This window comes from Gavia stellata, chromosome 14 (assembly GCF_030936135.1).
Source record: "Gavia stellata isolate bGavSte3 chromosome 14, bGavSte3.hap2, whole genome shotgun sequence".
Taxonomy (NCBI): Eukaryota; Metazoa; Chordata; class Aves; order Gaviiformes; family Gaviidae; genus Gavia; species Gavia stellata.
The window spans coordinates 16,964,838-16,978,428 of NC_082607.1; the positions used below are offsets into that span (position 1 = coordinate 16,964,838).

The window sequence follows — 13,591 nt, forward strand, 5'->3', positions numbered from 1 at the left end:
CGCCTGCCTTCTGTGTTGCCTTCGTGCGGCAGCCGCATGGCGCGGAGGGGTTGGGGGGACGCGGGCACGGAAGGCCCCGTCACCGCGTGTGCTGCCCGGGGCGGGGGGGGGAGTGTGGCCGGGCCGGGCAGCGCCGACCCTGTTAACGCCCGCGGGGCTGGCGGGTGCCCCCGGGCCCGGGGATGCTGGCTGGACGCCGGGGTTGCGGCGGTGTGTGCCCCGCGGGGGATGCTTGGCTGCGTGTGATGCCGCGGATCCCGAGTGCGTGTGCCCCCCCCCGCCCGGGGACGCCGGTTCCCCCCGCCCGGGGACGCCGGCCGTGTGCCCCCCGCTGGGTGCGGCGGCGGCCCCGTCCCCCTGCGGCGGCCACGCCCCGCTCCCGCAGCCAATGGGCGAGCGGGATGCGGCGGCGCGGCGCGCCCCCGCCCACGTCTCCGCCCCCGCCCTTATATAAGGCGGCCATTTCAGGCGCCCGCCCCGCCGCCCGCAGCGCCGCCTCCCGCCTCGAGTCGCCGGGCCTCAGCTCGCCTCGCCTCGCCGCGGCTCCGCTCGGCTCCCCTCGCCTCGCCTCGCCTCGCCCGCCGCTGCCGCCTCCCGCCATGACCGATGCGGCCGTGTCCTTCGCCAAGGATTTCCTCGCCGGCGGGGTGGCGGCCGCCATCTCCAAGACCGCCGTCGCCCCCATCGAGAGGGTCAAGCTGCTGCTGCAGGTGAGCGCCGGGGCCGGGGCCGCCGCGAGGCCGCCGCAGGGGACGGGGGGGCGGTGGCGGCGGGTTTGGGGGTCGCGGGGGAGCGGCGCTGACGGCGGCGTCTGGGCCCCCGCAGGTGCAGCACGCCAGCAAGCAGATCGCCGCCGACAAGCAGTACAAGGGCATCATCGACTGCGTGGTGCGCATCCCCCGCGAGCAGGGCGTCCTCTCCTTCTGGCGCGGCAACCTGGCCAATGTGATCCGCTACTTCCCCACCCAGGCCCTCAACTTCGCCTTCAAGGACAAGTACAAGCAGATCTTCCTGGGCGGCGTGGACAAGCGAACCCAGTTCTGGCGGTACTTCGCCGGTAACCTGGCATCCGGGGGTGCCGCCGGCGCTACCTCCCTCTGCTTTGTCTACCCTCTTGACTTCGCCCGAACCCGCCTGGCAGCGGATGTGGGTAAAGCCGGGGCTGACCGGGAGTTCAGTGGGCTCGGTGACTGCCTGGTCAAAATCTTCCGGTCGGACGGCCTCAGGGGCCTGTACCAGGGCTTCAGTGTCTCTGTCCAGGGCATCATCATCTACAGAGCCGCCTACTTTGGCATCTATGACACCGCAAAGGGTAGGTTGGCTAAAATGGCACTAAAAAGGAGATTGCTGGGCTGCGGCAGGCCTGTAGCGCCTTTTGGCAGATGCTGGTGGCTCACCTGCCCTTCTTAGCAAAACCTCTCTCCCGCAGGCATGCTTCCGGACCCAAAGAACACCCACATCGTTGTCAGCTGGATGATCGCTCAGACCGTCACCGCTGTCGCCGGTTTGACCTCCTACCCTTTTGATACGGTTCGTCGACGCATGATGATGCAGTCTGGCCGTAAAGGAGGTGAGTGCCTACCTCCTTGTGTAGGAAGTATCGGGCATCCCTAAATCGGCACGTGGTGGTGGAGCTGAGGCGAAGGCAGAGTGGCTTGGCTGTCACCAAACCATGTAGATATCCTCGCCTCTTGTCAACAGTGGGGCGTGAGAGGGGCTGCAGAAGCGGATGTCAGGCGGGGGGCACAGATGGGTCAGTCTCCACAGCATGCCTGTAAGGTGGCGTGCACAAGTCAGGTGTCTGTCAGTAGGTAGGAACAGCAGAACTTGCCCAAGGATGTTGCAAACCAGCGTCTCTGGGCCAAGAAGAGACATCCCTGGTAGGCGGCACAGCCTGGCTGACTGTGCAATAGCTTTTGGGTCTGGAAGTGTTGGTGTCAAAGCAAACAGTAGCTGCCTTCTGCTCTAACCGGTCCTTCCAGTGTTTCCTGGGGCTAATGCAGCAGCAGCAGCGTATCTCCTGGGCGATCTTGTCCTCTGATGCACTAACACTGGAGACAGTCAGTCAAGAAATGGGGTGCACTTGAGGCTATGAACCTGGCAGATATGTTAGGCCATTTCCGACCTGGGTGTCGGGTGTCACGGGCATTTGATTCCTAATGCTGTCTGTCTCCCGCAGCTGACATAATGTACACCGGCACTATTGACTGCTGGCGGAAGATTGCCCGGGACGAGGGCTCCAAGGCATTTTTCAAAGGTGCATGGTCGAATGTACTGCGAGGAATGGGTGGTGCTTTTGTCTTAGTCCTGTATGATGAAATCAAGAAGTACACATAAGTTGTTTCCTGGTGTGAACTGGCATGTTGTTATATGTAGTCTATGACCGCTCATGGACTCATTTGAAAACCGTCTAGTTACTAAACAGTGACGGCTGATGTTTATACAGGTTGGCATAGGGCAGGGGTGACTGCCTGCACTGTCGTCATCAAGTTATTCCCCCTGACGGGACTCACCATGATTTCTATTTCAGTCACTCCTGCTTAAAGAGTACAAAGAAATAAAAATCTGAAACCAACTTCCCTCGTCTCATGTTTGTTCTTGCTGCAGCATGAGGGGCATTGGGGGTCTCTGCAGTGATTGTAGAGAAGGAGGAAGATAAGCCACCTCCGTCCTGCACACCTTGCTACCTGCTCACTACCTGTGGCCTCCGGCAGATAAACACCGTGCAGGCTGCCGAGGAAGCTGTGTAGTGTTTCCTCCCTGGTGTGGGCTGGAATGGGGACTGGCAGCTCTGAAGGACTCTCCCAGCTGATCTCCCCTGAGACCCCAGTAACCAGAGATGATGCGCTGGCTGTGTGCCACCAGTCCTGCCTCTGGCCTGTCTGCTCCCCAGAGCTGATGAAACCTTGTTTTGAGAGTACCAAGTGTCTAAACCTTCTGCAAAGCACAGCCCTCCCCATGGCGCTGAATGCCTGGGAGGCTGGAGAAATGTTGAAGCGGTATTTGCTGCTGTCCGGAGGAGCAGAGCTGGCAGCACGTACGCTGGCTTAGAAACTGAGCTACCTACTCGGGCGTGTTAAAACCCTGCCAGAGAGCGTAAATGCAGGTAATTGCTGCTCTTGTGTAGAGCCCCTGGCTAGCCTTGCCCTCCCATGAGGTGTTGTGCTGCGGGGATGTAGTAGCTGAGCGGAGGCAGACAGCTCCTGTGCCAGGGAGCTGCATCCCCAGGCTCATCCCTTACCCCTGGAAGTTAAGCTTGTCCCAGCCCCAAATTCTGGGGGAAAGGGGAAATTCCTTCCTGCTGCTGGGGCAATTTGGGGAAAACACTGCAAGACTGGGCAATGTGTGTGGCTTGGCCTTTACCCAGACATCTCTGTGGGTCTGTGACCCACCCCAGTGAAGCTGCCTGGTTTCTGCCTGGGGAGCCGGGGTGGTGAGTGGATGCTGTCCTGGCCCTCTGCCCCCATGCCTTTGATCCTTTCTGGCTGCCCACGCCCGCTCAAAGTGGTTGCTCTCTCAGTCACTGAAACCAATCTCAACCACTGTCCGAGGCAGATAAACAAGCCCTTGTGTTGCAAAGGGCAGTAGTTGTTTTTATTGCCGAAATCTAAGCGGGGCAGCCGGGTGTGAGAGCGCAGCACTGTCCGGCCGCAGACAGCGTCGGCATGCTTGGGTCCCTGCGAATGGGCGTGTGCGTTCGTGGTGGGAGATGGTCTCATGCCAAGCTGTTGAGCCAAGAGCCTTTGCTGGTGCTTTTCAACTGCCCCTGGGCTCCTGCGGTGTGAGATCCCCCGCTGCCTGCTGTGGAAACAAAATGGGCTGAAAGTTTCTCTGTGAGTCGCGGAGCAATGCCAGAAGCGGTGGGCAGCATGCTGGGGGGAGCAGGCAGCAGCCTGGCAGGGGGCTGCGCTACGGGGCAGCCTTACCAGGGAGCCCTCTCCTGCTGCACAAATGCAAGCTAATTAATTAAGGGCTCTTGGCTCTTATTGCCTCCTGCTGCTAAGCTCTCCTGGATATCAAGGGCTGTTCTGAGGTGCTGCTGGTTGCTGAGAGTGTGGCATCCCTTCCTCTCCTTTGCTCCGCAGGGGATGTGTGGCCGGGCCGTTAGCACAGAGAGGTAAGTGCATCGTTTCTTCCTCCGCAGGGCGGTGGGTCACCGAGGCGCTGAGCCGGGCTGTTGTGCCGGGCTGCAGAGGAGCTGAGCTGGGGGACCTGGAAGTCCTTAGACCTACAGCATTTTGCACTGGGCTTAGGGTGCAGGGCTGGCACCGAGTGAAACGGGTTGTAGCTACCCGCGCTAGTTACTGCCTTTGGGACTCAGGAAACAAATGTGCTTCACAGCATTTTTTAGCTCTGGCGCATGGGAGACCTGGGACAGAACCCACAGTGGGTTTTCCCTGCGTTCCGCTGCCGGGGAGCACAGGCTGGCAGCCCCTCTGGCCCGGGGATTTAACCTCCCCCTCCCGGCAGCTCCCCTGGGAGCAGCTTTATCTGGGGAAGCAGGTTGGGGGGTTCAGCTGCTGCTTTTGCCTGCCACAGGAGCACCTTACAGAGGGATTGAGGGCTTTGTTCTTGCGGGGAAACTGAGGCACGGGAAAGGGACAGGAGCCAGCCGGTGGCAAGGCAGTGAGCTGAGTGCAGTCACTCCGACACAAACGTTTTGCCCACCAGACCATGCTGCTCCGAGGATGGCAGGGACGGGGGTGGATTTTCTTTTAAACACGATTCTCTCATGGGGAATACTGAACATCTCGTACGTCATGATTTCCTCCGCGGGAGCTGTGCCCGGCCTGGCGTATCGGCCCCTTTCCTCGCGCGGAGGGTGGGTGAGTGCCTGTAATGCCACTTTCACCTCGGCCCCTCGCCTGGTGGCCGTAAATCCGGGGCTCAGGAGCTGTTGACGCAGCACAGCTGCGCACGGGATCGTATGAAACGCTTGTCAGTGGCTGGGGCAGGTGGCGAGCGGTGCTGGATATTTGGAATGGCTCGGTGCGCACCGGCCCCGCCGTGCTGGGCTGGCCATGGAGCTGGGGGGCTGCGGGATGGGGCTGCCCTTTCCCCCCGCCGGCTCTGTGGGGCTGGGACCTCGCCGGCTGGGCTGGAGGCTGCAGGGACCACCCTTCGTCGGGAGGTTTGGGTGCTGGGCAAGGCGAGGCAGGGGCAGCTGCCCTCTTCCTAAGGGAAATTGGGAGGTGCTAATGGCAGCAGAGATGGGAGCAGGGCTCTGGGGCTTGCCCCGGGCGGCAGGAGGGAGGTGTGATGGCTGACCTTCCCTGCTCTCTTTTGCTGGAGATGGGTGCAGGGCCAGGCAGTGTCCCCCAGCCCCCATCCCACCCCACATCCAGGCTGAGCTGTGGAGATTACAAGGGAGCATCATGGCTGGGGTGTCCCAGGGGTGGCAGGGGAACAGGGATGAGCGGGCACACACAGGCAGGAGGGATCTTCATCCACCTGGCGCAGGCAGGGAGCAGAGGCTCGGGGTATGCCTTGGCCAAGGGCAGCCCCAGGCTCGCTCTGCCTGCACGAGGCCACATTTCTACCGCGTGTTTCCACCTTCGCATCTCTGCCTTCAAAGTGCCACTGAAGCCTGACCTCCTCCAAGCCCTGCCCGGCGCTTGGTGCAGCTCGGTGTAGGGTCTGAGCATGGCAAAGCCGAGTCCCGGGGCCAAGACGCCCCGGCTGGAGGAAGAGCAGCAGAAACCGGTTGTGTTGCATGGAGTAAACCCGTTCCTGAGGAAATAGGAGCTTGTCTGAAACCTTTCTCCAGCACACACACTGCACCTCCCATGGCAGGGGCTGGTGCCGGGATCTCACCGGGCCTTGCAATGGAGAGTGTCCCACCTCAAGGACCTGACTCGCAAGAGGCCAGCACAGTGCTAGCTCATCCCTCCCGCCATCCCCTTCAGCAGTCGTCGGGCCACCCCGGGCTGTGTCTCTAGGCTCTGGATGGAGCCAGGAGTCCCCCTGTCCCTGTGTCCTTGTCACCATGGGTCAGGCATGGCCCCAGCATCCTCCATGAGCTGCCCGCACTGCTCTGGCAGTGGCTGGTGCAGAGGGGCAGGGGAAGATGCAATGCTTCGGGTAAAACCGCTTGTTCCCAGTGGGGTGGGTGTGTTGAAACCACCTGCGGGACTGATCCTGCCGCTGCCCAGCCAGGCGAGGTGTCCCCGTTGGCTGTACATGGGTCGGGCTGCGGGGCAGGAGCTAAAGCTGGTGTGCCTGTGGGTACACAGCCCCGTTTCTGCACGCCCTGGCATCATACCGAGCTGCTGTGTGGGGAGCAGTTTCAGGCACACTGAGCCCTCAGGAGCTGCCACGACCCACATCAAGACCCGCAGCATCGGGGAGGCTCTGGGAGGTGTCCCACCAGGGCTTTGCTGGTTGCCGCTGTCTGATCCTGCTGGGGTCAACAGGAGTGACAGCCCTGGCTGCAGGGATGGGGCAGCATTTTTCTGGCTGACAAGCAAGGAGAGATTGGCCACTTGTGCCTTGAAATCCACCCCAAAAACCCAGCACGCTGTGGCCAGCTAGGTTCATAAGATCTTCCCAGTGGAGAGCTACAAGACTTCCTCCCCCACACCTCGGAGCTCAGCCCTGCAGCCTTTTAAACAAGCCCATAATTTTTATTTTATATTTTCAAATGCCTGGATGTGGCAGTGGCCCACGGACCTGTGGGGCTCTTTAGGATAACAACAGCAAAAGCTGAGTCTAGTTTGATTTAGGCTGATCAGTCAGTGCTGTTCCCAAGCTGCTCACATTGTCATACAGCAAAAAAAAAGTTAGTGCGTATTTATTAATATTCATTGCAATAGTCGAGGGAGTCAGAGAGAGCTGTATGTGTGCCAGTCTAGCAGGTGAAATAGCAGAAACACAGAGCACAGCCCAAGGAGAGCTGTAATAGCTGACCAGAAATATTTGCCTTCAGGTTTCAAGGCGGAGCTCTGCACATGGTCCAGCCAGCCGGTCGCTGCCGGGCACCGTGGTGCCATCGCCCCGTGGGGATGCGTGTGGAACTGGGGACCTGCAAGCGTCCCCGCTGGGGCTCGCTGCTTCTGTGTCCCACAGGCAGACCCTCGCTGTGGGCGCAGTGCCCTGCGTGGGTCCCCACAGCACATCCCAGGGCATGAGGCACCAGCCGTGGGTGCAAAGCAAGGGAACCGTTGGCACTTGCTCCCTCCACGGCAGCTTCCTGCCCTGTGCAGCCGTGCTGACCGGGAACATCTTTCTCATGCCATGTGCAGGGTTATGGGGCCAGGACCGCAAGGCTGGGCAGCTCCGCAGGGCTCCCCAAAACACCCTGCAACCCTGCCCTGAGAGATTACCAGGCTCCCAGGGCCCGGCTCCCTCTGAGCTATTAACCTGCCCGGAGCCCAGGCAGATAAATGCCAATAAAGCTGTATACCAGCTTCTGAACAAGCCGTAGTGTTATCCAGCACCCCGAAGCCTCTGTGATGGCACCAGCTGTGTACAGGGAGGCAGGCGGGGAGGACCCTGCGTTGCTCCCCAGGTACAGCTGTGATTAACACCGACAAGGTCGGATTCACCGTTACTGCTTCTCTTCAGTGTCTACAAACTGCATGGGGGTTTTTTGCAGGTTAGAGGAACAAGGCAGCATTGCTACACATGGAGCTATTCTGACATGGTAATTCAGACTAGGTTCTTGCGAAGGTGCTTGGAAACTGGACTGGACTAAGCCATGAAACACACTAAGGTAAGGCTGGCCATGTGTGGCGTTATTTTTGGAATAAATCCCCTCCTCCACTTCTATTTCACATGCTACTTTGCTTTGCAATACCTCTGCATCCGGACAAGTTCTTATGTACAATATAGTGCTCAGTTAAACAAACAAACAAATCTTATCACCTACCTATATTTACAGATTTATAAAAACTAATGTTGGCTTTTACAGTAACACAAAATCTGACTTTTCTTTGGTCTGAACACTGCTGCAGATTACCCGGTTGCTACCAGGGTGTGGGAAACTCTGCAAAACGGCTAGTTTTATCTAGTAGAACAGGACATTTAATCAAGCATTTGAACTAGGTGCCCCTGCTTCCTGTTGCTATAGTCAGCTAACATAGTTTCATTCATTTAGATCTAGAAATGAAAAAAACAACTTGATTTAAATTGTTGTGAACTAGATCTAGTTAGGGTAAGCAATACATATTTGATAATGTATTGGATCAGGTTCTGTGTTGGAGTTGTTTCAGCCATTGAGGGCATAACTAGAGTGTATTAAAAGTATCTCGGGGACTGCAGGCATGACAGACTACATACTCCCCTTCCTGACTGGATCCGTCAGCAAGTCCTGAGCCGAGCTAGGCAGGTCTCTAATGACAAGAATGAAAAACCCTCTCTGAACACGGACTGGTCTTCTAAAAGCCAGAAAGGAGGAGTGCTTGTGCTGCGCTGTGAACACTGCCTCAAGGCTCGAGGTGCGCAGCTGAGGAAGTTGACGGCAGTTGGTAACTGCTGCTTTGGACAACTTGTGCTGAGCTGTGCACTCACCAAATTGCCTCTGTGCCTCACCGAACTGCAAAGATGGTCCTAGCCCCACCTGGCAGCCCCTTCACAGCCCCACGTCAGCCAAAGCCTTGCGTTTTGTCACTCCCAACCTTAACCCTAACAGTAAATCACGCTATCCCCGAGTCAGCTTTTGTTCTGGGTGTCACTTGAAGCAGGACCGTACTTCATCCTTTATGACAACTGGAGATTAAGAAGTCTGCATCCCAGCAGACCTCACATGGTTCAAAACCTATTTTCAAATTTTAACGTCTTAGACTCCTGCTTGGAAAAAAACTTCCTCCTTTTTTATGCAGACCAACCTGCGGTTATTCGGGGCTTGGGTCTGTCCCAGAGGGACCCGGGGGCCCTCCCCTGGCCGGACAGTGCTACCGCACTTGGAAAAGGGGGTTGTGGTTGTACCCACTCATTCCTCCTGCCCTTCCCAAGTATTACACACCACCTTATGATTGCTTAACTGAAGAGCCTCTGGACATAGGCTTCTGGAAATAGGCTTCAGGTTAGCAGCTGATCAGCAGTGAACAAGACCAGTGCTGCTCGAGCTAACCTGAACATGTGCTTATCCAGCCTGGCATTAAACTGGCACACAAGCGATGCATCCCAACCTGCCAGCTTTGGAGCAGGATTGACTCTGTCCCTTACACCTTATTTTCCCAAAGAAAGGAAATATACATCCTTAGGCAAAGCAGACCTGAGTTCCCAGTCAGGGTTATAAAGCCAGATGGAAAATCTTTATTGATTGTAGGAAGTCTTCCATAATAATTGGGGGAGATGAAGCATCCTGTTCATTGCTCACGTTATTTTACGATACTTGGTAGAGTAAGAACACCCTAGGAAAAGTATTTTAGTTCAAATCTGTAACATGGTATTTAATCCCAAGTAGAGCAACAAAGACATGGGCTATAGAGCACTGTTATTACATCATGCAAGAGATACAAAATACTATTTCCCAAACAAGGTACTTTACACACCAATTCTTAATGTTGCCTTTATCCAAGTCCTTAGTGGTCAGCGCACTCAAAACAATTTTTCCTTCTCCTTCACATTTTATAACTCCAAATACTGATAGTGTTTTGCAGAATGGCTTAGTTCAGATGTGCAGCTGTATTCTACTTTAAATGATCACCAATCATATCCGTAGCTTCCAAGTATATATTTGTACTCATGAGTGGTATAATACGCAGGCAGTTTTTGTTTTCAGTAGTTTCAAACAGGGTTGGATTTCATGTTCTCGTATCGGGCAGTACCTGTTGGGACAGTGTAATTCTGTACAACTGTGGCTTTCTGATGTTCAATAGGAGCTGAAACTTAGAGCTGCAGCCAAGCCTCTGCTGGCTACCTCTGACAGCCTGTCTGCTGGTCAGGATGAGCAGCAGCATGATCCCCAAGCCTCCCACCTGAGTCGTCGCAGACTGTGTTGGAATGGCATGTCTCTCAGGCTACTGCACATTTTGCATATGTTTAAAATAACAAAATGAACAACAGGCACAGAGCTTACTTTTGTAATGATTTCTTTGTTGTACAGCTGACCTATTGTTCTAACACATTTATGAAAATCTTACACATTTGAAAACTACCAAAATATAAAAGACAGGCATCTAAAAGGTGCACTGAACTCAGGAAGGCACCCAGTGAAGGTTTTCCCAAAAGTAAATATTCTGGCTGGAACAGCTTGCTCGTAACACTGGGTCTGTAGAGAACTGCAGTTTCAGCAAAGTCTCCAGTGCCGTTGGAGTTATTAAAATTGGTACCAGAGTATCATTTATAACAGAGGGGTACTCATCCTCCAAGCTGGTTGCAGCACGTTGCCCTTAAACATTGTCTGCTCCTTCTGCTTTGTTGACAGATCTGCGACAGCTCCTGGTAGCTTTCTCCTGTTTCCAAATACCCACCGGATGTGCAGAGTTTCATTTGAACTGGTTATCAATCAGGGTTCCTTTCATCTTGGCTTTCTTGGCTTCCAACTCAGCCTGATTAAGAAAATTAGGACAGAATGAAATAATGTCTGGATATGCTTCCCTTCAGCGCTCCAATGAGGTTTGGTCTTCTTGTCTGACCACTGCAAGCTTTTCACGCCAAGAGCAAGAGTAGCTCAAGTTCTTTGACTCCCTCCTCCCCTAAGGTACAAAACAAGGACCACCTTTAAAAATCATAAAAAGCCCAAGACTAACTGCACAGGAGACAATTTCATACTTTCTATCCTCAGGTGGAAGCTGCACGTTCCCCCCCACCCCCCCTCCTATCTACTACTCTCCTGTCACAGGAGGTAAGATCATCTGTGATGTTCTTGTCGTTAATTCTTCAAGCGACCCTTCTGGTAGCAGCTGAGCTAGCAGATTCTCCACAAGGGCCTTAGCTTGCCCCAATGCCTCATGGCAAAGATCTGCTCTACCAAGCAGGCTTGAGATCACAGCATTAGGGGTGCTCTGGTTGGCAAAGCCATGACCTGGTTTCCCCTTCCCTTGTTTCTTGTCTAACAGGTCATGGAAAGTCTCCCTGCAAAAGCTCTGCTGGCTGCTCTTCAGTTAGCTCTATAGGTAATTGCATACAGTTTTAAGTTCAGGAGGACTAGAAGAACATCTCTATAAAACCTGTAAAGGAAAAGTCATCCTCACAAAGCTACAAGCTACCTATGATTGTACCAGGACCTCTCTATACTTGTAGTCCAATCTGCAAGATAGCTTCTGTGTACAAAGCCAACAGATCTCAGGGATTCGTGTTCAACACTGAAGAAAACACTCACCAACTCCTGTAGCCTTCTTTTGCTCATGCCTTTGCGTTCCAGCTGTTTCTCAATCACTTTTGCATTCTGTGCATAGGAGTCTGCAATCTCCCTCTGAAACACATACAATGTCACTTTGCAACAGCAAACCCCAAAGTAACAACACCTCATCCAAATGGTGAGATGATCACTAGCGCTGATCAGTGCCTCAGACAGCTGCCCAGTTCAGATGTGACTGCCACTAAGGGCAGACAAAACTCACTGCTTCAATCTCTTCTTCCTCTTCATCAATTGTGGAGACTGTGACAGAACTGAATTTGCCCATGTCTTTGGTCCGTTTGGTCATCATCACCTGGGTGAGAAGCAGAGTATTTTGTTAAACCTTGGCAACGGTTGTGCCACTAGGCACCACTTCCCCCTCCAAAGCTTTTAAGCAAGTCATTAAGATGACCTGAACTCTGTGGGTGGCAAAGGAGAATTATCCCCAGTGATTTCTGGGCTCAGAGCTGTCATGATTGGAAGCAAACTCACTGACATGTAATAGATGAGCCAGATTTTGAGAATCACTGTGCAGACTACCAATCTGACCTACTTACAAATGGAAGCTTTCTGGTAACTGGGCCTAAACATCAGGCACAGTCTAGATTTCCAAGTTTATTTTGTTCTCCTTTAGTGCTAGGACTCTAAGCTGCAGTGACCTCTGTAAGGGAAAACTTAAGGCAGACAGGGAGAAGACACCAAACTGAGTTATTGTTTAGAGGTCCTTTTCTTTCTTTTTTCTCCCCTCTGCCCCCACCATTAAGTGATTTTACTCAACACACCCTTCTGAAAAGCAGAGATAGCCTTTTTACTTCTCTAAAGCCGATTACCTTTTTGGGAGGTTCTTGTTTCTGAGTATATATGTTTGTCTTCCCAAAACCCTGGCCAAATTTGACCACAGCACCGTCAACAATGAACGTCACGGGAGCATTCTTCTGTTGGTGTTGATAAAAGAGCAGCAGTCCACACCTGGAGACAGAAAACCACGTAGCTGTGAGGAAACCCAGGTTCTCCTTACCTCACAAACCGATTCTACAAGTCACTGAAGAGTCACTCACTTGCCGCACTTCTTCCTGAACTGCCGCTCTATGCCTTCTGGTCTGGGGGAGAGAGGAAGAGGTTGAGAGGAGCGCGCAGACAGCGGGCATCGCTGCCTGGCTGACGGACCCCGGCCGGGTGAGGAGGCAAGAACAGAGCAGGGCGGCCCCTTCCCCGGGCCGCGGAGGGGCCCTCGGAGGGACGGGGGTGGGCAGAGGCCCGGGCCCGGCCGCGTCCCACCTGCGCAGGAAGACGCTCTCCTCCTCCTCCGCGTTGCAGAACTTATGGGCGTGCTTGGCGGCGTCCATCACCCGGGCGCGGTCCCGCGGTCGCATCGGCAGCTTCTCCAGCTGGCAGTCTGCGGGGCAGCGGCAGGGCCAGGCTGGCGGCGGGGCCGGGACGGGCACCCGCGCCCCGCCGCCTCCCGGGCCCTCAGCGCCTCCCGGGCCCGCCCCCCGCCCCCCGCCCGCCGCTCACCCAGCACCAGCACCATCTGCCCGCACAGGCAGTAGTAGACGTGAAGCGGCTTCTCCCCATCGTCGTACTCCTCCCGGTCCCGGGTGTCGGAGCAGACGACGGAGCGAGACACCACCTTCGGCATGGCGGCGGCGGCGCCGGGGCCCGGCCTCCCCGCAGGCCCGGCCTCCCCGCAGGCCCGGCCTCCCCGCAGGCCCGGCCTCCCCGCAGGCCCGGCCTCCCCGCAGGCCCGGCCTCCCCGCAGGCCCGGCCTCCCCGCAGGCCCGGCCTCCCCGCAGGCCCGGCCTCCCCGCAGGCCCGGCCTCCCCGCAGGCCCGGCCTCCCCGCAGGCCCGGCCTCCCCCCAGGCCCGGCCTCCCCGCAGGCCCGGCCCCCTCAGCAGCGCGGCTCCACCCGCCCAGCGGGTGCTGCGGGGAGGTTTTTCAGGAAACGCCGTCTTTTCCCGCTGCCTTGGCGGTTTTTTATGTTTTATGCAGGTTCTCCAGGCGCCGTCCTTTCTCCCGAAAGGGGCGGGGGGGTTGTTGGTGTGCACCGCAGGGGCTAAAGGCACCCCGCTTCCAAGCCCAGCATAGCACAGTACGATCGCGCACTAAATGCAAATTACAGCGGCAAAATTTAGGGCTTACGTCATTTCTCTTAACAAACAAGGTGGGCCGGACTCGGCACAGAGGTGCTCCCAACCGTGGGGAACGGGGAGACGGTCACACCGTTTCCCTTCACGTGGAGTTTGAGGCAGCTCCGTCCAACTCTGCCCGTGCCTCCGTCACCGGCAGGCCGGCGGGGACTTCTTGTG

At 56.0% G+C, this 13,591-nt stretch overlaps 2 protein-coding genes across 4 annotated transcripts; one reads left to right on the plus strand and one right to left on the minus strand.

Annotated features, from left to right (window-relative positions):
• Window positions 1-594: 594 nt before the first annotated feature.
• SLC25A5 (solute carrier family 25 member 5) lies at window positions 595-2,569 on the plus strand. Its single transcript, XM_059824392.1, has 4 exons — window positions 595-710; window positions 826-1,312; window positions 1,430-1,570; window positions 2,180-2,569. The coding sequence occupies exons 1-4, from the start codon at window positions 600-602 to the stop codon at window positions 2,335-2,337; spliced, it is 897 nt and encodes a 298-aa protein (XP_059680375.1). The 5' UTR covers window positions 595-599; the 3' UTR covers window positions 2,338-2,569.
• A 7,448-nt stretch (window positions 2,570-10,017) lies between these two features.
• On the minus strand, window positions 10,018-12,924 carry STEEP1 (STING1 ER exit protein 1). Of its 3 annotated transcripts, none has more exons than XM_059824439.1 (7): window positions 12,800-12,924; window positions 12,563-12,680; window positions 12,343-12,384; window positions 12,115-12,253; window positions 11,508-11,597; window positions 11,267-11,359; window positions 10,018-10,493 (listed from the first exon to the last, which is right to left on the minus strand). In XM_059824439.1, the coding sequence occupies exons 1-7, from the start codon at window positions 12,921-12,923 to the stop codon at window positions 10,431-10,433; spliced, it is 669 nt and encodes a 222-aa protein (XP_059680422.1). In that variant the 5' UTR covers window position 12,924; the 3' UTR covers window positions 10,018-10,430. The 3 variants fall into 3 exon arrangements, with proteins under 3 accessions (XP_059680422.1, XP_059680424.1, XP_059680423.1); XM_059824441.1 differs by having other exon boundaries at window positions 12,826-12,902; XM_059824440.1 differs by lacking the exon at window positions 12,343-12,384.
• Between the last annotated feature and the right edge of the window lie 667 nt (window positions 12,925-13,591).